The 20607-nt window shown below is 38.6% G+C and overlaps 3 protein-coding genes across 6 annotated transcripts; 1 reads left to right on the top strand and 2 right to left on the bottom strand.

Moving 5' to 3' along the window:
* Nucleotides 1-2616: 2616 nt before the first annotated feature.
* LOC124638327 (NADH dehydrogenase [ubiquinone] iron-sulfur protein 3, mitochondrial) lies at nucleotides 2617-3851 on the top strand. The gene has a single exon (XM_047175265.1). It carries the CDS (start codon nucleotides 2715-2717, stop codon nucleotides 3510-3512), a length of 798 nt encoding a protein of 265 aa, XP_047031221.1. The 5' UTR covers nucleotides 2617-2714; the 3' UTR covers nucleotides 3513-3851.
* A 2229-nt stretch (nucleotides 3852-6080) lies between these two features.
* Nucleotides 6081-19912, bottom strand: LOC124637927 (cactin). 4 transcript variants are annotated; one of them, XM_047174663.1, is made up of 10 exons: nucleotides 19685-19912; nucleotides 19286-19615; nucleotides 18862-19099; nucleotides 15884-16058; nucleotides 15444-15577; nucleotides 14657-14933; nucleotides 14427-14580; nucleotides 13755-14219; nucleotides 12649-12793; nucleotides 6081-6374 (listed from the first exon to the last, which is right to left on the bottom strand). In XM_047174663.1, the coding sequence occupies exons 2-10, from the start codon at nucleotides 19555-19557 to the stop codon at nucleotides 6186-6188; spliced, it is 2049 nt and encodes a 682-aa protein (XP_047030619.1). In that variant the 5' UTR covers nucleotides 19558-19615; nucleotides 19685-19912; the 3' UTR covers nucleotides 6081-6185. The 4 variants fall into 4 exon arrangements, with proteins under 4 accessions (XP_047030619.1, XP_047030616.1, XP_047030618.1 ...); XM_047174660.1 differs by having other exon boundaries at nucleotides 19286-19637; nucleotides 19705-19912; XM_047174662.1 differs by having other exon boundaries at nucleotides 19286-19620; nucleotides 19705-19912.
* LOC124637929 lies at nucleotides 7005-9161 on the bottom strand. The gene is made up of 2 exons (XM_047174664.1): nucleotides 8002-9161; nucleotides 7005-7757 (listed from the first exon to the last, which is right to left on the bottom strand). Exons 1-2 carry the CDS (start codon nucleotides 8663-8665, stop codon nucleotides 7057-7059), a joined length of 1365 nt encoding a protein of 454 aa, XP_047030620.1. The 5' UTR covers nucleotides 8666-9161; the 3' UTR covers nucleotides 7005-7056.
* Nucleotides 19913-20607: the final 695 nt, after the last annotated feature.

The following is a 20607-nucleotide window of genomic DNA, read 5'->3' as shown; positions in this document are numbered from 1 at the left end:
CAGTTCATGTCAAGAATCGACCGGAAATAAGTACAGTCGGGCACAAAAGAGTTATACTTTTTGCACCATTTTTTTTTTGTTAACATAATATCCATAGTAGAAAAATTCATTGCATGATGTATTTTCGTCAACTTATCACTTATTCAAATAAGCCTAGGGTAGATTATCAATTAAAATCGGTCTTAACTAGGCATAATTGTTTTGATAGCAAAACAAAACATAAAAACTTTTACTTCTACCACCGTATATTATTTCCATTATTGGAGATAGCATTTCCTCGTGTGATATGTCCTGACTAATATGGACAATAATATAAAATGCACTTAAACATCGCTCCCATACAAAATGAAGTGGTTCAAGTCCATAGGCTGTCCTATGCTATCAAGTGTCATATCTTCGTTCTCCGGTGGTTTACAAGGTTTTAGCCATAACAAAAAAAGGAGCTTAGGGTATAAGCTATCATTTGATATGCGAATGGTTTTTATTGGATTTACCGGTTAGACTCACCAGAACGGCGGAATACGTACACCATACGTTGTAAATACTACCTGCTAAATAATCTTTTTTTTTTTCAATAAACTTGGAAAATATGAGCACAGATACCTTCTGTGACTCGTTCTGACAATTATTGATAATAATAATGCACTTAAACATCCCTCCCATACGCACTGAGGTGGTTCAAGACCATGGGCTGTCCTATGCTATCAGGTGTTATATCTTCGTTCTCCGGTGGTTTACAAGGTTGTGCCCATAACAAAAAATGGAGCTTAGGGTATAAGCTATCATTTGATATGCGAATGGTTTTTATTGGATTTACCGGTTAGACTCACCAGAACGGCGGAATACGTACACCATACGTTGTAAATACTACCTGCTAAATAATCTTTTTTTTTCAATAAACTTGGAAAATATGAGCACAGATACCTTCTGTGACTCGTTCTGACAATTATTGACAATAATAATGCACTTAAACATCCCTCCCATACGCACTGAGGTGGTTCAAGTCCATGGGCTGTCCTATGCTATTAGGTGTTATATCTTCGTTCTCCGGTGGTTTACAAGGTTGTGCCCATAACAAAAAATGAAGCTTAGGGTATAAGCTATCATTTGATATGCAAATGGTTTTCATTGGATATACCGGCCAATTTTACCCATCATCCTTTGCTAAGATTATTAAACACAGATTGGTATTTGAAGTTTTAACTTACGCAGTGATACCTTAAGATAATAATATAGGCTTTTAATGATAAGGGGGAATTAGCAGTATAAAAGCAAGAAGATTCGAAGTGAAGACTGCTATTTTTTTTTTTGCTTTACATATGTATAGACTGCTGAGCCATTTATGTCACCTTTCTTCAGTTTTTGAGAAGCTATATACTAACCGTCTTACCACAAAAACTTTTAAACGTCAGTTTATGCCTTGTCTAAAAAAATGTCAAATTATGACGTTGACATACGGTTCATTTTGCAGCCAAAATTTTATTAGACAAGTGTAAAACAGGGGTTAAAGTTTTTGTAGTAAGGCCATAACTGTTTCAGTCGGCTCGTTTTATGGATTTACGTGCGCAGTCCTGTTTACAATATTATGTCTATGGTTTGGATACTACCATAGATATAATATTACTAAACAAGATTGCGCACGCTCAAAATATATATTTACGAAAACGAACTCTATTCTAACGCAATAAGGTACTAAATTGGTTGCATAATACACAGAGGCAAATCCGAGCCGAGAGGGATAGTTCGAACGGAGGCTGTTTGTCTCTTTCTAACACCTTGCCAGCATAAAAAAATGTTGTGATCAAAAGTTTTGTCTTCCCAAAAAACAATTGAATCACATAAAATTTGTATCTTATTTTAACAATTGTAAGTCAACAAATTAATAACAATCGCATTAATTTATTCGTATTTATTATTAAAACATAAACAACATAAATTTTTATTTTGCTTTTTTTTATTTTCTAGCGGTAACCCTGAACATTCTTGGCGCGTAATCAGCATTTAAAATTTTGTTAATATTTTTTGTATTCAATCAATTTAAACTACTTAAATGGTGAAAAAGTGTTGCGTTTATACTTGTAAAAGTGAATCTTATGGTGGTTGCAATATATCGTTCCACAGGTTAGCTAATAATAACATTTTCGTAAACCAAACAACTAGGGTGCCCATGAATTCTTGTAATGAGTGAAAATATGGGTGATGGATTTTAAAACTGTTGTACTATTGTTATAGCTTCCCAAAAAATGAAGAAAGGCGACATAAATGGCTCAGCAGTCTATATATGAAGTAGAAATACAAAAAAAAAACAGTCTTCACTTCGAATCTTCCTGCTTTTATACTGCTAATTCCCGCTAATTATTAAAAGCCTTTATAAGTATCTTAAGGTCACAAACTGCGTAAGTTAAAATTTCAATACCAATCTGCGTTTAATAATCTTAGCAAATTCGGATTTGTCTCACATAGCTTAATCTCATAGTCACCCTATTAGAAAGGGACAGACAGCCTCTGTACTAACTGTTTCACTCGGCTCGTTTTTTGGGTTTATATGCGCAGTCCTGTTTACTAATATTATGTCTATGGATACTACATGGTGGACTGACATTGACATTTTTGACATTTGAACTGTTTTCATTCAATAACAGCTTGTTTTTTGGTGTGGAGCTATTCAGTCAAATCGTATTACGTAAGTAATATTTTGATTTAAAAGAAATAACATGTCGTTTCTACTGAAACGCACCGTTGGGGCTAGCAGTAGTATAGGACGAAATATTCTGAAGAATTTAAGAAGCCCAGTTGTCGTACGCATCGCTACAAAAGCTGATCAAGCTGCTCCTCCAGCAGAGACAAGACCGACTGTAGCCAAAGTAAACCCTCTTCAGAAAAGTCATTTAGTAGATTTTGGAAAATATGTTGCTGAATGTTTGCCAAAATACGTACAGAAAGTGCAACTAACGGCAGGCAATGAATTGGAAGTTCTTATTCCTCCAGAAGGTGTCATTCCAGTGTTGCAATTCCTAAAAGACAATCACAGCGCCCAATTCACAAACCTCGTGGATATAGCCGGCATGGACGTACCTAATAGACCCCACAGGTTCGAGATTATATACAACTTGCTCTCGCTGCGCTATAACGCCAGGATCAGGGTCAAGACATACACTGACGAATTAACCCCTGTTGACTCCGCCAATGATGTATTTAAAGCTGCTAATTGGTACGAGAGAGAAATCTGGGATATGTACGGCGTATTCTTTGCGAACCATCCTGATTTGCGAAGAATTTTAACTGATTATGGTTTTGAAGGACATCCCTTCAGGAAAGATTTTCCACTCAGCGGCTATGTGGAGGTGCGCTATGATGATGAACAGAAGCGTGTGGTTGTGGAGCCACTAGAGCTGGCACAAGAGTTCCGCCGCTTTGAGTTGAGTGCTCCATGGGAACAGTTCCCAAACTTCCGCAGCAACCCCGCTTCAGAAGAAGTTGTCAATCCAGCAGAAGAAACACCAAAACAATAATGTGTTTATTATTAGATAGTTCACTTATTCATGCCCATAAAGTGTACAAAAGTTATGATTCTCTTACTTTTTAAGCTTCCGTGTTCTTTTAATAAAACAGAACCGTAGAATATAATTGTAACAGGAACCCCATGTATACAATATTCATATTGGACTATCGTAAAGATTTTTGGCATTTTGTTGATTTAAATTGGTTAGGATTCATAGCAATGACCATGTAAAACATTTGTTACTAATGTATATCTACTGCTGCATTCTTTTATTTTGTGTCTGTCATACCTACTTGTATTTCATGACTTTGTGTTTCTGTATTGATGCATAGTATACCTTCCTCTTAGACTTGGTGTTTCTTTTCTGATATTTTATGGTCAAAGTAAAGGAAAGGGTTTGCAAAGGATTCAGTATTTAATTAATTTTTTCATAAAATAGTCTAGCAAAAGAAAAGGTAATTTTTGAGTTCTATTACATAGAATAACCAAGAATAAGGCTGATATCATCAGGATACTGTAAAACTTCTGTAAAGTACAGAAGAGAACAATTGCAGTGATTTTCAAGTAATTTGAGGTTGTTATTGATACATTACCCTTGTATGTAGTGACCACTGCATCCAATATACAGGGTTACTGGTAAGTAGACCGCATCCTTTCATGAGGTGATAGTATAGGTCAATACGGACAAAGACCATGGGATACACTGGGCAAAAGTTAACCCGTTTCAAGATAATCGAATTTCAAAATCAGTTGTCTAGGTACACGTATAAAGGACAATGGGCGATTCCGGTCCAAATGTCCACCACGAACGAGACCTATATGGCTAGATAGCCCGTTAAATGTAGAACATTTTTTGTTATGAAAGTAAAAAAAAATATAATGCCAGAAAAAAGTTATAGCAAAATCAAATACAACATTTTACAGATTTTTTCAATTTCATTTTTTCAATTACTTTTCGTGATGTTCGATTTTCGTACTTTCTGTAACTTCTGACAAAATAGAATTGTTCATTATTAGAGAGAAGACACCACCAATTACCGCTGGAACCAGGAACCGCTGAGTATATTCAAGCACTTCTGGCGCCTCAATTGGTTAGTGATTCGTACATCCATCGGGCAAAAATATGGGCTGTTTATATGCAAAAGTGTCTTACTCATCTTAGTTTTAGATAAAGTGCGGAAATGGAAGTGGAATAAAATAAAAAAATATAATGATAACATACAAAAACTACCGAAAATTAAGAATACAAATCACTTGCCAGTTGACGCGCTGCGCCTGGTTCGCTAGTGGGCGCGAGAATGCGCGCGCACCAATTTGTCTTGTTCGCACGCAGACGCGCGAAATCCGACGAATGCGTCTTTTTTAAATCTTCGAATGTGTGCGTTACGCCGTGGAGTTAAGGTTGAATTTGTTATGTCCAGTTTTTGGATAGACGCTTCGATGCGCTTCGACTCTGCGCTAGTATAAATCGACCCTAAGAGTTATTCGATTGCTGATCTGTCAAATATTGTATAAGTATGGTTGCAGCCATCTGAATGATTTTGCTATTTGATTGAAGTTCATCGAATGGCAACCTAAGGCTGCCCGCCCATGTCCGAGAGCAATGGTGCAACGCCCACGTCCTACAAAAAGTCGGTCAGTAAATCCTACCTAGAGAGATCCTACCCTACAAAAAAAAAACGATTTCTAAAATCAAAAAAAAACTGTAAGGTGCGTCAGCAAGTCTGCTTAGAGGATGCAGCTATGTTTATTTCGCCACCGACTTCCAGACTCTATGCATGTAACTGTTTATTGTTGTATTATGTTTAGGAACTGTTTTATAGTGTACGTACCAATACAACTTTTCTAAGCGTGCTAATTTGTAAGTATATCTTGGAAACCAATGACCGTGTTTCGGAGGGCACGATAAACTGGAGGTCAGGGAGACTCACTTTAAGAATAAATTTATTTTTAGCACCCCCATTTTTTCACCTACTTAAAAAGCATTAAATTAATTAATTGTTTATTTATTTGGATTTCCAATTTGTTGTGAGCTTTACTGGCGGAGATTAAACATTCATTCTAAAAGAGACTTACTATAATCTGCAAGAGTTAACTTGAGACCTGAGCACAGCAGGTGGTACACAGCGGCGCTCACGTCTCTCAAGTTAACTCTTACACTTGCCAATGAGAATGATTATTGAATCCCAACTTTATTTTATTCATTTATTAGAGTCGAGAGTCATTCTCTAAGAGTCCTCCCAGCTACATAAAATTACAAATTGCCCCCAAAGCCTCAACACACAATGCCCCCATTGTTTCTGGGTGTCTCACCACCCCTCTGTGGGCCTGCAGCGCCCGCAAGGAGGCGTTATCGCCCACTTTGGGAAAGACAGCTGTAGGCATATGTTTTTGGTGGTGAGTATAATTTTACTGAGCAAGGGCAATTAAAATCAAATATTTTTCTTTTATAATATGGTTAGCGTAATATTGCATTGATAATACAATGAATACCAATTTTGGGATCTTTTGTGATTTATAGGGTATGTAGTTAGCATGGGTATTTATGATCAGTAAGGAGTCCATAAAATATACAAAATTGCGGGAGCATGGTTGTTTATTCCGCTTACTCATTGGCTAGTTAGTAGAAGTAATCGACATTTACATGAGAAATAGATGGGCGAGGCCGTGACACGGTGCAGGTCTAGCGGCGGTACCGGTAGCGCTTGAAGTGGAACCACAGCTGGAAGATGTTGTTGTGGAAGTGGCAGCGGAAGCCGCGCTTGTACGAGTACTCCCACTCGCGGTTCACGATCTTGAACGCGATGTCTTCGTATGGAGGGCCCGCGTGGAAACGCAGCACTGCAAAGTCTGGGTTCTCTGGGCATGCTTTCTGTACACAACATCGGGAATTAGTCAGTACACAGTAACAACATGTCTTATGAAAGTTGAGCTATCATAATCATCACAAGCACCTCATAATATAAAGCAGTGGTTCTAAAGCGGTGGACCACTGGTGGTCCCTGCAGGCATTCCAAGTGGACGCTACCCATCTTACTTGTCCAACAGAAGAAGATGTATGTTTGGGCTACATTTTACTACTTAATTTTGGTTCTGAGTCTTAAAAAATAATTAAAACCCGCTTTATTCAGAAACGATATACCCTCGTTTTTGCATTTCTCAACAAACAAAAAGTGATGTACGTTTGGGCTACATTTTACGTCCGGCTCGCGCATTTGTAACTATAGTGTATTCACGGAGACGAGTTAGTATAGCGCCTTCTCTATTGCACATTTTCATACAAATGACAAAGACAAAAAAAACTTTTTTAGGATCAGTGGGCGTTAACAATACCTTAGAAATGTAAACGTGCGTTCACACTGCGCTTCTTAAAAGTACGCTTAGTTTTTTCTTGCGGCTTCGTCTATCGTATTAATTGAGAGACATTTTGATAGAATTTATTTATTGTTACCTACTTTTTTATTTAACTGATGGATATGAAGGAAAGAAATAAAATCGAGAGTTAATGATTATATTTTCTTTATTATATTATAATATCTACCTAGTATACATTTTCATAACATATCATCATCATCATCACTCTCCGTACTATCGCTACTGTCGTTTCCTACATTTATTATGAATCTTTCAGTCATTGCTTCCACATTTCTGTCCATGGCATCCATTTTGGGCTCAACTATTTCTTTGACATGCTTTATACATTTTTTCCATTTCTCTGCGTCAATATATTGAATGGATTCCTTTAATACAATTTTTAATTCTGCCATTTTGTGTGTTTTCATGTGTGAAGCTACATTTCCTTTAACTTGAGCCCACACTAGCTCAATTGGATTTAATTCGCAATGATACGGTGGCAGTCTCAGTACAGTTTTGTTTTGTGACTTTGCCATTTCGTCTATAATACAAGCGTCGTATCGCTGTCTATGGTTTTTAACAATGTTTAATAATTCACGTTTCAACATTTCAGCGTTACAGCTAATATTTTTTTCGCGTAACCAATTACATATATCCTGTTTTTTAGATTTGGCCGTTGGGATTCGCTCTATTTTCCTAGAGTGATAGGAAGCGTTATCCATGACTATCACAGAATTATCGTCCAGCATATTTAAAACTTCTCTAAACCAATTTTCAAATTCTTCGGCATTCATCTCCTTGTGATAATCGCCTTGTTTCTTCGACTCAAACATATTTAGACCACCTTCGACGAATCCATCCTCACTCCCAATATGAGTAATAAGTAGTCTTTTGCCTTTTCCTGTAAAGAGAATATAAAACATGTTATAAAACACGTGTTTCAACACTGAGAACATAACTATAACTTAATGATAATAATAACAATGGATGTAGCGCACCTGGGCCAGTTTTCTATGCAAAAATTGGGAAAAAGTATTTTATTATGATAATGCTCATTTATGACAAAAGAACAATAAACCGGTCATTAGCACACATGCGCCGCTTAAAAATTAATATTGACCAGTACATAAATAAAAAATACACACCTGAAGGTGTTTTCAAGCCAGTTGTTAGTCCATTAATAAAAGCGTCTCGCCTGCTTTTCACTGTGGTATCGACCCAAGCTTTTGAGGTAGTGTGACCTTCATTCACCCAAGTTTCATCTAAATAGTAGATTTTTTGATGATTATTTCGTGCATTTTTGATAGCTCGCAGATAATTTCTTCTCCAAAAGAATATGTCATCGCGATCCAGCAATAAGCTGTTTCTGCTTCTCTTACAAAATTTAAAACCAATTTTTTTCAATATTTTATGTAGCGTCGTTCTCTTTATAACGCCCAAAGTGCCATCATCACTGATTTTCTTTAAAATCTTATCAAGAGTAGGTATTTCATTCTGCGCGAAGAAATTGTGGACTATATTTCTGATGGCACATTTTGTAAAGTTATCAATCGTATCAACAATTGACAAACGTTGCTTCAATTTCTTCGGAGATTTTAGCTCGCCACTATCATTCTTCTCTTTTACAATTCTATGAACAGAAGCCCAGTGAACACCTAAAGAAGATGCAACTGCTTTCAGAATGTCACCCTTGGAGGCCGAAGAGTCTGCATTTCTCATTGCGTGGTACATATTTAAAATCATAGCCTTCTCGGTAGACAAAAAAGCCCGCCGTTTTCTTTTAACAGCAGATTGTTCGATATCCGCCATTATCTCAATCAAAGCAATCAATCATATAATCCAATACACCAGCCGGTTCACAAGTTGAGCGCACAGTCACAAAGAAGAGCACGTCTGCACAATACGGGAAGTATGAGTAGACTAAAAAGTACTCGTACTGTGTACACCGCCTTAGCATTTATCACTGACCAATCGCAGTTAAAAAATTGTGTGAGTGAGATAGCGCTCTACTAACTCGTCTCCGTGAATACACTATAGATATGCATGTGTATGTCTTTCTTTGCATTTGCTTACCTACGAAACTGTCTGTTTTTTTAAACTAGTGGACCCCCCTTTTAAGCTATAAATACGTCAGTGTGTTTTCAACGCTTCTGATTGTTAAAAACAAGCATAGAAATCTGTTGGATGCCACTGCCGACATGCGTTTAGCTTTGAGTAGTACTGAACCAAGAATTCAGAAGTTAGTAAAGATAATGCAGTCACAAAAATCTCATTAAATTCTGTAGCTTTTAGTTTTTTGCTAAATAATAAAGAAATGAGTGCTAATTATTACTAACACTAGTTTATAAGCTTGTAATTTTACTAACAAATATGGATGTAATTTTAGGATGAATCCGAAATAAATGATTTATTATTATTATTATTAATTATAAAGTGTTCTTTATCAAAGAAACCTCAAATTAGGCAAACCAATGGGGTGGTCTGCAAATGATTTACGATTGCAAAATGATTGTACAGCAAACTACCGTATAGACCAAAATCATCAAAATAGCAGACCAATCGCACACCAATCAAATGTCAATCGAATACGATTGGTCTTTTATTAGTAGCAGAATGCCCGATATGGTTAAAACTGCTATTACGATCATATTGCGATTCGATTTTTATTCGATTTGGACATTATTAACTTAGGAGAATCGGGGCCCTGTTTCTTTATAAGTGAGTCAATTGGATTGTATTGAAATATTATACCTGCACTGATCGGTACCTACCCGTACAGGTTTGCCTGTATCGGCAACTTGTTTCTTTATGTAAGCACCCTTATACATTATTCGACAGACGGTTTTAAATGCAACATTTCAGAATAAAAAAACTTCGACTAATTGTTAGTATTTCGGAAGCTATAGCTTATATAATGTTATATTATATTATGGATAGGCGTATCTAGTTAATAAATACCTCCTGTAGAAATGAATCATATATTGATGATTTCCTGTTAACATCCAACACCTATTGTCCGTAATTTATACCAAATCTTTAAAATATATATACATTTTCCGGATGGTGGACAGGGGCCAGATTCACCTAATTTTACTTAAGCGACATACGATTCACGTTCGACTCGATTCGACTGAGATTCAATCCCGACTCGATTACGATTGAATCGTAAGTGGCATTCCGCTATTTTTTCTTTGAAATAAACGTTTTTATCCTTTTCTGTCATTCAATAATGAATCATTTTGTCTGCAAATGATTTACGATTGCAAAATGATTGTACAGCAAACTACCGTATAGACCAAAATCACCAAAATAGCAGACCAATCGCACACCAATCAAATGTCAATCGAATGCGATTGGTCTTTTATTAGTAGCAGAATGCCCGATATGGTTAAAACTGCTATTCCGATCATATTGCGATTCGATTTCTATTCGATTTTGACTTTATTAACTTAGGAGAATCGGGCCCCAGTTGGACACCCCATACGCAGCATGACCTTTGTCGGACAAGTTGACCATAATTTTGAAGTTAACTTTGTAAAAAACAAAAAACTTGTACGTACGAAGAGTCATAGTGACGTCATATCGACAATTCCAGCAGTCAAGCATTCAAAAACGCAGCAGCGCCAAACTTCGCGCATTAGAAAAGTTTGTCGGACTCATCGTAAGAAAGGCATTCACAACTTAAGTCTTAAAGGAGATGGCCAAATTTTCATAGTAAAAAAACCCAGAATCGACAGCAACGAAATGGGTACCAATGGGTTCATTATGATAGACCTTTGATGGTGCCAAAAAGTCAAACCTGAAATCCATGGGGTATAGGAGCTATATCACATTTTCACAAAAGTAGGTTATGTTGAATGTATGTTGATTTTAAAGATTATTTACATAAAGGACCATAAAAAACAATGTATACTAACATTATACATGCGAATAGTAATATCCCCGTAGTTACAGAGCAGTTTGCCTGGTAATTAAAAGGTCTTGAGTTTGACCCCCACCCATGTGGAAACTTCTGAACTGGCAAAGGTTGATAAAAAAAAACTTAAAAGAAAAAAAAAGAAGTTTTACTTTTTTTTATTTTTAGTCACTATTCGCATAAGTCAAAAGTTCTCGTCAATGCGAATAATATAAGCCCAAACACGAGGTAGTTAATATTCACCATTGCCGAGTTCCCTTGACCGTCTCTCTTCTCCATCATCAGGTCAGCTCTAAACCTTCACTGGTGTATAGTGCTAACAGACATACACCTGAGTGTAAAGTTTTTACCCTAGACGCACAACTTCTAAAGAAACGGCAAACAGAAAAGTTAAGCTTTTTTATATACTAAAATCTTAATCGAAATAACCTTGTAAAAAGAGAACCCCATGGTTTTTAGATGATATGAAATACTTTTTGTAATCTACAAATTATACTGAATCCAACCATACATACGAAGTTTCTGTCGACTCTGGGTTTTTTTTTGGCCATCTCCTTTGTATGCGTTATAAAAAAAGGAGATGTCCAAAAAACACACACAGTCGAAAGAAACCTCATATGTATCATTGAATTTATTATAATGTGTGGATTTAAAAAAGTAATTCATCTCATCCAAAAACCATGGGGTTCTCTTTTTATGACGGCTTTTCGATCAAGAATTTAGGTCGCGAAAAAAGTTTGCCTTTACTGTTTGCTGTCAGAAGTTTGCGATTTGCAAAATATTTTTTTTTGTTTGATAGGGTATACTTCTCAGATAATCATCAGGTGAGGATCTGATGATGGAAACTCTGAGAAATTGAGAGCAACTTGCGAAAGTTGTAGGCGTGCATAGGGTAAAAACTTGGCACTCAGGTGTATGTCTGCTAGCACTATACAAGAGCGGAGGTTTGCAGTTGACTTGATGATGGAGACGAGAGAAGATCGAGGGAACTCGACCACTGAATATGCAAACTACCTCGTGTTTGGGCTTATATTATTCGTATTGAAGAGTACTTTCCACTAATGCGGATAAGTGACAACTATACTTGTCACTAAAGAGCCAAAAAAAAAATTAAACTTTTTGCTGATGCACCTAATAATAGTTTTTTTTTTAATTACTCTTTGCCAGGTATGAAGGTTGCACATAACTGGGAAACCTCCCCAGTTAGATAAGTAATCTTTTCTGGAGTGGTGTCATGTCAATAATGCAATGGGTAGGGGTCAAACTCAAGATCTTTTAATCACCAGGCCAACTCTGTAACTATGGGGATATTGCTATTGGCTTGCATAATGTTAGTATACCTTGTTTTATTATGTTCCTTGATGTAAATAACCTTTAAAATAAACATAAATTCAACATAAAATATTTTTGGAAAATATGATATATGGATCCCCCATGGATTTCAGGCTGGACTTTTTGGCACCATCAAAGGTTTATCATAATGAACCCATTGGTACCCATTTCGTTGCTGTCGATTCTGGGTTTTTTTACTATGGCCATCTCCTTTGTTCGCCGGCCTGGGGACTATGATATTTTACTTCTTGAACTCATTAAATAATATCTTTTGACTGACCCGATTTTCAAGAAACAAAGACTAAGTTATAGAACAAGATACCTACATTATAAAGTTTGTTTAAGATTTTAATAATTCTAAAGATTTTACGTGATGCGTGCACAAACAAACAGATAAACAGACAAGAATTCCAAAACTGCTAGAAATGGGTAACCTGGTGGTAACCAACAGATTCTGATGATCCTTAAGCACCCTGGCTTCAATGTACACAATGAATGAATTACTGATGAGTGAATTAGACGACAGTATGAGCAGTGCACTGACCAGGGAGAACTCGGGCGTGGCGTTCTTGTCGATGAGGTCGGGGTAGAAGATGTTGAACTTGTAGCCCTGCACGATCTTGGGCGGCGGGTTGTCCATGTCGTAGTGCGTCTGGTTGTACTTGTTCCACTCGAAGCCCGTGTGCACCCTGTCACAAGCGCCGCCTCATTACCACATCACATACCAACTTATCCATTATTTTTTAAGATTGTCACAAATGGAGTATTGCACACGATGTTCTAAATTCAAATCACTTTACCTCTCTAGAGGATAAAAACCGCTTTTGCGCTCAGATATCAAAGGGTAAAACTACTCTTTCCGAGATGGTGGGATGAAATAGTTATTTGTTATACAAGAGTGCAAAGTTGCTTTTTAACCGCGGGCTCAATTTTGATGACCGAGCAAGCGAAGGATTCTAAAATTGAAACACGAGCGCAGCGAGTGTTTCAATAATTAGAATCTTGAGCGATAGCGAGGGAATCAAAAGAGCACAAGGTGAAAAATCTTTGCACTCGAGTGCAACACGTAACTTTTCATCCCACCTCATCGAGGAAATTACTAAATGCAAAAAACAAAATGGCGCGCACATATGAGTATCAAATTAAAAAGCAGTACCTATTAAAGTTCATTTATTTGAAAACTCAGTTTAAAAATGAAACGAGGTTAATAATGTATGTAAAAACAATAATAAAAATGACTTAATTAATGGAATAATTATTATAAGCAGTATTTTATTTGTTTAATATGTATTTGTTTGAAAAGTCTTATCAAGATTGTCACAAATGGAGTATTGCACACGATGTTCTAAATTCAAATCACTTTGCCGCTCTAGAGGATAAAAACGGCTTTTGCGCTCAGATATCAAAGAGTAAAACTACTCTTTCCGAGATGGTGGGATGAAAAAAAAATTGTGATAATGAAACGTAAATGTTCAGCAAAATTCTTAGCTCGAGGTTATCGTGAATGGCTTTACTGGACTAGCTTACTTTAAATGAGAGTTGGTATCGAAGACGAGCCGGCACAATTATGAAATTGATCTACATACATCGATAGGTCTGTCAGAGAGGAATATTAACTCTGGTTCGAGAAGTGCGGTAGAAAATACTGACCGGTTGAAATATCTGGGCTTCCTGGGGCGGTACTTGTCGGCCCACAGACAGGGCTGGTCGGGCAGCGCGTGCTCCACGCTGAACTGCGCCTCGTCCGGCGCCGCGCCCATCGCCCGCCGCGCCTCGCGCTCCAGCGCCGCGTCGCCCGGCGCCGGCCCCAGCGCCGGGCCCGCCTGCCCCGCGCCCGCCCCGCCCGCCGCGCCCGCCTGCCGCGCGCGCAGGTACGCCAGGCGCTGCGCGTCCAGCGCCGCCTCCGTCAGCAGCGTGCCCGGCTCCAGCGCGCGCGGCGACAGCGGCGCCGGCGAGTAGCGCCCCGCGCGGTACAGCGCCACGCTGGCGCCGCGCTCCGACCCCGACGACTCCGCCGCCGAGTCCGCCGCTGAGTCTGCCGCCTCGTCCGCCGCCGAGCCCGCCACCTCGCCCGCCGCCGACGTCGACGCCACGGGGCTCGCCGCCGCTACGGGGCTGCGACACGATCCTTATCAGTTACACGAATCTCGCCACTTACTAAATCTTGTTATCTTCAATCACTCCAATATTATAAAAGCGCAACTTTAATAAAAACCGGTCAAGAGCTTATGGGGCCACGCTCAGTGTTTTAAGTTTATACCTTATACGGAATACCTATCCGTAAAAACTAGATAGGCTATGTATTATTATATCGTGTTTTACCTGTGCGGCTCATCGGGCTCGCGCTTGAGGTCGGGCGCGGGCGCGGAGGCGGAGGTGGAGGCGGCGGCCACGCCCTGCTCCTGCTTGAGCAGCTGCAGCTTGCGGCGCAGGTTGGTCTGGTGGCGGTCGCGCAGACGCGCGCGGGACATGTGCGCTGCAACACGCGGCGGCGGCGTCAGCACACACACACACATACACACAGGCACAGGCCGCAGCCGCGCCACACTCACCCTTGAGCTGGCTGAGCAGGCTCTCCCAGTAGCCGACGTCGACGCCGTCGCGGCGGCCGCTGATCTTGCGCTCGATCTGCGCCTGCAGCGCCTGCAGCTGCGCGCCGCTCTTGCCGCGGAACACCTGCGTGACGTCGTCGGCCACGGCCTGGTGCACGCCGTCGCGCCGCGCGTCGGGCGCCGCCAGCCGCCGCAGCTTGCCCAGCTCGGCCAGCACGATGGTCTGCACGTCCTGCCAGTACGCCTGGTTCGCGTTGTTCTCCAGCTCCTTGTACACCTGCCTCACCACTGCTAGCTTTACACATTGTCCACCACTACATTGCTCTATTGAAAACCTTTTATTAACATCAATATACACAATATCAATACCGATTTTGCTAAGTTAATAATGTCAAAATTGAATAGAAATTGAATCGCAATAGCAGTTTTAACCTTAGCAGGCATTCTGCTACTAGTATAAGACCAATCATATTCCAATGACATTCGATTGGCTTAGGGTAGGTGTGTCGTATCGAAAATAATTTACAGACAATGCGATTTATTAAGGAATCACAGAAACGGATAAAAACGTTAATTTAAAAGAAAAATAGCGGAATGCCACATACGCTTCAATCGTAATTTCAGTCATGATTGGATCTCACTTGGATGTGAACCGTATGTCGCTTAAGTAAAATTAGTAGAATCGCGCCCCAGGATATGAATAGACATGGATAGATGGTGATGTATGGTAAGTGATAAACTATCTATGTGATCTATGTGACAGGTCCAGGCATGAATGAGTCACAACCTTGATATCTTCAAGTAGGTCCTCCAAGTCCTGTGCCTGCAGCCCGTTGAGGTAGGTGTAGGGCTCGTGCATCTCCAGCGCGTCCACGCACTCCTCCGAGCTCACGTACCACGCTAGCAGGTCGATGGGTTTGGCTGCAACATACCTCACAGTTATACCATTTACTAGGTGCAAGGTTACCAGCTGTTTCGTTATGTTATTTTAAACTTTTTAATCATTACATTCATCTGTGAGGGTTTAAGGAGTGTTGTGAGGATTCAGCTGAGTACCAGTGCCTTACAAGAAGCGACTGCCTATCTGACCTCCTCAACCCAGTTACCCGGGCAACCCGATACCCCTCGGTTAGACTGGTAAGAATAACCATTCTATTGTAGGTAAAAGTGACTGTCACGCCTGGCACGGCAAGCGCGGCAGTCGGCAATGAGGCGGGAGAGACGCACCGCGGCCGTCGCGGATGCGGATCTGCGAGCGCAGGCGCGCCTGGTGCAGGTGGAAGGCGTCCTCCTGGCGCGCCCAGGCGTGGAACTGCAGCGCCTCGCGCGCGCGCGCCGCGCCCGCCGCCTCCGCCTCGCGCGCCGCGCGCTCCGCCTCGCGCTCCAGCCGCCGCTGCTTCACCTGCAGCCCGCAACAATACACGCCGAATATACATACATCTATACTAATATAGCTGAAGAGTTTGTTTGTTTGAACGCGCTAATCTCAGGAACTACTGGTCCGATTTGAACAATTCTTTCAGTGTAAGATAGCCCATTTATCGAGGAAGGCTGTAGGCTTTTTATTCGGGTTCGTGCAGAGGTTCCCAAAGGATACGGGTGAAACCGCTGGCAGAAGCTAGTATATATTAAACAACTAGCTTGTGCCAGCGGCTTCACAAACTCTTCCGCTTTATAATATTAGTATCATATTCCACGCACAAAAAATATTCAAAACTCACTAAGATATAAGACATTAAGGATTGGGACAAATTTATGTAAACTTTTACATAAATGTACAACACATTTATGTAATCTAGAAGTCCAGCCCTTTTTAAAAATCTTTCAAAATGGCATATGTTTAGCTTACCACATACAGATCATAAAACAGACAAAACTAGTAAATGGTCACCAAAATTCGACCCACATTTAAATGTAAAATTTTACCCAAAGATAACATCTTGCTTAACTATTTAAACAAACTAATCCCAAAAACAATCATTGTTAACCCAAAAATTGTTAATGAACACCAAATTATTATCAGGGTGATTTTCAGAAAAGAATACCCTGTGACGCACAGGAAATATTTTTTTTTTATTTCGTGAATTCTATTTTATTTACTCTAATATTAAAGAATATATTGTTAACTAGCTAAATCTGCATTTTAAATTAAAATTATAATATGATTTTAAGAAATATTAAAGTTTTTCTGTCAGCGTATGATGCATAGTATTCCTGAACGTCACAAAATATAATTAATTAGAAATAAAACAAACAAGTATTAAAACGAAATCAACTTATGGTGGCATAAAGATATACTTAAAATCTTTTAAAAACAAACAAAACGATAGCATAATTCTATAAGATTATTATATAATCAGCTAAATAATTTCACTTTCGTCACTTCTTGGACACATCTCACTAGAAAAGTTGTCATTACTAATGATACCCGCTACGATTTCCAAAATCAAGCCTAGTGAGAAATTTTAGATACTAACAAAATACTATGATGCCAAAATAAACGCTATAAAATGAAAAATATATATTTTTAAACCATTTTTGTAACATCCAGAATATGGGACAGTGACTATTATGAAAATTTTGTGATGGATAAGAATAATTTGAGCAATGTCCACACTGCCGATTTCAAAACACAATTACAAAGAATAAAGTATTAACTCACTAAATTTTTAGATATAAACCTTTACACACACATATATAAACAAAACCGATTAAATGTAAGCCTTTTCGTTTGATACCTACCACACGCGCGGACAGGACGCTCCCATAAATTATTTAATTGTACACTAAGCTTTACAATTCAAGATCGTTACGATTTTGTTCCGGTAGTATGTAACGTGACGCACAGGAGGTGACGTTTTCATCTCACGAGACTTTTAAAATTGAAAATAACTAATATTTATTTTAAAAACCTTGTTTTTAGCCTTACTAATCTAATAATAATGAGTTGTTTATGTTATATACAGTGTTATAGAGTTAAGAAAACAATTTATTGACCTTTTAAATACTGCCACTATCCGGATCAAAAATTTTGCGCGCCGATGACACCAACATTGTCGTCACAGTTTTAGCCTTAACTGACTTTAAAACGGCAATGGCGGAATCCTAATACGGTCATAAAGTTGCCAAGAAGGTAGAAAAAACACAAATTAGTAGATTTTGTCTTGAGTACGATATCAAATTCACCGTGACGAAACCGGATTTTCCGGAACAATGATTTTCGTAGGACAACATTAAAATAATGATATTTCTTAAAATAACAATAAATTTATGGCATAAAAATTAAAAATACGTTTTTAGAAATACAGAGACTAAGTTCAAAAACTTAAACATACCCAAAAACGAATATTTTAGAAGTAAGATGTATTTGAAATCTCCAAGAGCGCCATGGGACACACGATATTTATACGTCCTCTTTAGGTTTATTTTAAATATAAAAATAACTATCCACTTTTTATGCTACATATTGATTTAATTGTACATTAAAATATATACCTAAATTTATCAAAAACTCACTTTCACACGTGCCATATAAAAAAATCAAAATAAAAATGTTTGAAGGTGTGGGACAGGCCGATTTTGCTAGGGTCAAGTTTTCTGAAAAACACCCATCAACACTTCATCACCATCCTTTTCCCAACTATGCTGTGGTCGCCTTCCAGTCTAAACGGATGCAGCTGAGAACCAGTGTTTTACAAAGACCCCTAGGTTAAACTGGTTCTGGACTTAGGCTTCTGACTACCTGTAACTACTGCCAAAGGTGTTCAAATGACAGCCGGGATCTACAGATTATCGTGCAGCACTGTCAGTGGTGTACAAGGTATACATAGAAAGCACATACAAACTTAGAAAACTTGCATTGGTAATTGCCTGACCTGGAATTGACCTACATTCATACTTTACACGTTACTTATTTATCCACTTGACAACCACTACTTCATTGTGAAATGACATCTTATTGTTCAATTTAAGTAAATTACCTTTGGCAAAAAAATATTTTGCCTATAATTTTGGCGATAGTAAATTCCCTCCAAGCCTTTTGTCTCCAAAAGTACTGAGTAAACAAATTCTTTTACTGTTGTGAAGTTACACTATCCCAAGGTGACGTATTAAGCTAAATCAAGGTACAAAAAGAAGTTCTGCCAAGACATAGGTAAAACCACAGCAAATGGCTGCTGTTGAACTTGTTTGATTTCAAGAATTACCTTTTCCAACTCTATTTTGTTCTCCAATTGCTTTTGTCGATTGAGAGCTTCGAGTTCATCTCGAGACACAGTCTTGACACCTTCCTTGGCAAGTTTCTTTGTCCAGACAAATGTGTTGGTCAGTGCAGAGTCACCAAAGGGATTGTCCTGGTTGGTGTAGCACTGATACTCATTGTCCCAGCCCATGCGCTCACGACGCTTACGCTCCTTCTCTTGCTTCTCTCTCAGGCGCCGAGCCCTGGCAGTTTAACATTTAATGTTATTAAAATGTTGTTAGCACAAATACTTATATAAATATACCTATTGTACCATCACTTCCTATATGTTTCTACTGGGATCAAGTAATATTGAGTGAGGGAAGGAATAACAGTATGCTACTATAAGGCAGGAAGTTGTGTGGTCACTATGATGTAGTTGAGTGTACCTCTTTTCTTCAGGTGTCTCATTAGCTTTCAATTTTTCCTTCTGCTTCTTTTTCTCCTCCTTGAGCCTGAGGCGCTCTGCCTCAAGTCTTTGTAACAACTTAAGCTCCTCCTCATCACTGTCACTGCTTGACCTACTGCTAGATGAATGTTTTTTCTTTTTCCTACTTTTTTTTCGTTTTGAGTCTTTTCTTTCTCTACTAATAGACCTGTCTTTAGATGTATGGGGAGAATGAGGCCTCGATCTGTCGTCACTCCTGTGTTTGCGGTCCATACGATGTTCTGTCTTACTCGATGAGCGATCTCGCCGTCTTATCTCGTCACGCGATGACCTAAACTTGCAAAACATTAAATCTTAAAAAATATATTGAAAAACCTAATTTTATTTTGAAGAAATATACCTTGGTATCACATCACTCACATTTTTTTGTAAGATATTGATATTATGTACTTATAAGACTAGCAGATCACTGATCGCTGATCAATGATGATTAATTTACAACACAATTGTAAAAGAAGCTTTTAAATAGAGTTTGGCTATTAATTTGTAAAATCAAGCTTAATGAAACGACACAACAGGATGCAACAAACAGGACAATAACTGTCATTTTCTGAGTGACACTGGACTGGACAGGACACTGAGTGACATTGATTCACACCCATAGACGTAATACAGGACTGCGCACTTTTACCCAAAAAACGAGCCGAGTGAAGCAGATGGTACGGAGACTGTCTGTCCCTTTCTAATGGACTATGAGATTAAGCTATGTGAGACAAATCCGAATTTGCTAAGATTATTAAACAAGATTGGCATTGAAGTTTGTTTTGGTAATTAGCAGTATAAAAGCAGAAAGATTCGAAGTGAAGACTGATTTTTTGTATTTTTGCTTCATATATGGACTGATGAGCCATTTATGTCGCCTTTCTTCATTTTTTGGGAAGCTGTATCAATAGTATAACAGTTTGAGAATCCGTCACACATATTTTGACTCATTACCTACTAGAATTCATGGGCACCCTAGTTGTTTGACTTACGAAAATGTTATTATTAGCTAACCTGTGGAACGACATATTGCAACCACCATAGGATTCATTTTTACAAGTATAAATGCAACACTTTTTCACCATTTTAATAGTTTAAATTCATTTCATGCAAAAAAATATAAACAAAATTTTAAATGCAGAATACGCGCTAGGTGCGTTCAGGGCTACAAATAAAAAAAAGCAAAACACAAATTTATGTTCTTTATGGTTTAGGAATCAATGCGAATAAATTAATGCGATTCTGGTTATTAATTTGTTGACTTACAATTCTTAAAATAGT

This window comes from Helicoverpa zea, chromosome 17, assembly GCF_022581195.2.
Source record: "Helicoverpa zea isolate HzStark_Cry1AcR chromosome 17, ilHelZeax1.1, whole genome shotgun sequence".
Taxonomy (NCBI): Eukaryota; Metazoa; Arthropoda; class Insecta; order Lepidoptera; family Noctuidae; genus Helicoverpa; species Helicoverpa zea.
The sequence above is the reverse complement of the archived record's forward strand: the minus strand, read 5'-3'. Positions and strand labels throughout refer to the sequence as shown.

Coding starts and splice junctions, on each gene's coding strand:
- LOC124637929 (XM_047174664.1), bottom strand. CDS start 8,665: ATGGCGGATATCGAACAATCTGCTGTTAAAAGAAAACGGCGGGCTTTT. Junction 7,758..8,001: donor TGGCTTGAAAACACCTTCAG/GTGTGTATTTTT, acceptor TTCTCTTTACAG/GAAAAGGCAAAAGACTACTT.
- LOC124638327 (XM_047175265.1), top strand. CDS start 2,715: ATGTCGTTTCTACTGAAACGCACCGTTGGGGCTAGCAGTAGTATAGGA.
- LOC124637927 (XM_047174660.1), bottom strand. CDS start 19,632: ATGTTTTGCAAGTTTAGGTCATCGCGTGACGAGATAAGACGGCGAGAT. Junction 14,581..14,656: donor CCTGCTCAGCCAGCTCAAGG/GTGAGTGTGGCG, acceptor CGCGTGTTGCAG/CGCACATGTCCCGCGCGCGT. Junction 6,375..12,648: donor CCACGCCCGAGTTCTCCCTG/GTCAGTGCACTG, acceptor TGTTGTGTACAG/AAAGCATGCCCAGAGAACCC.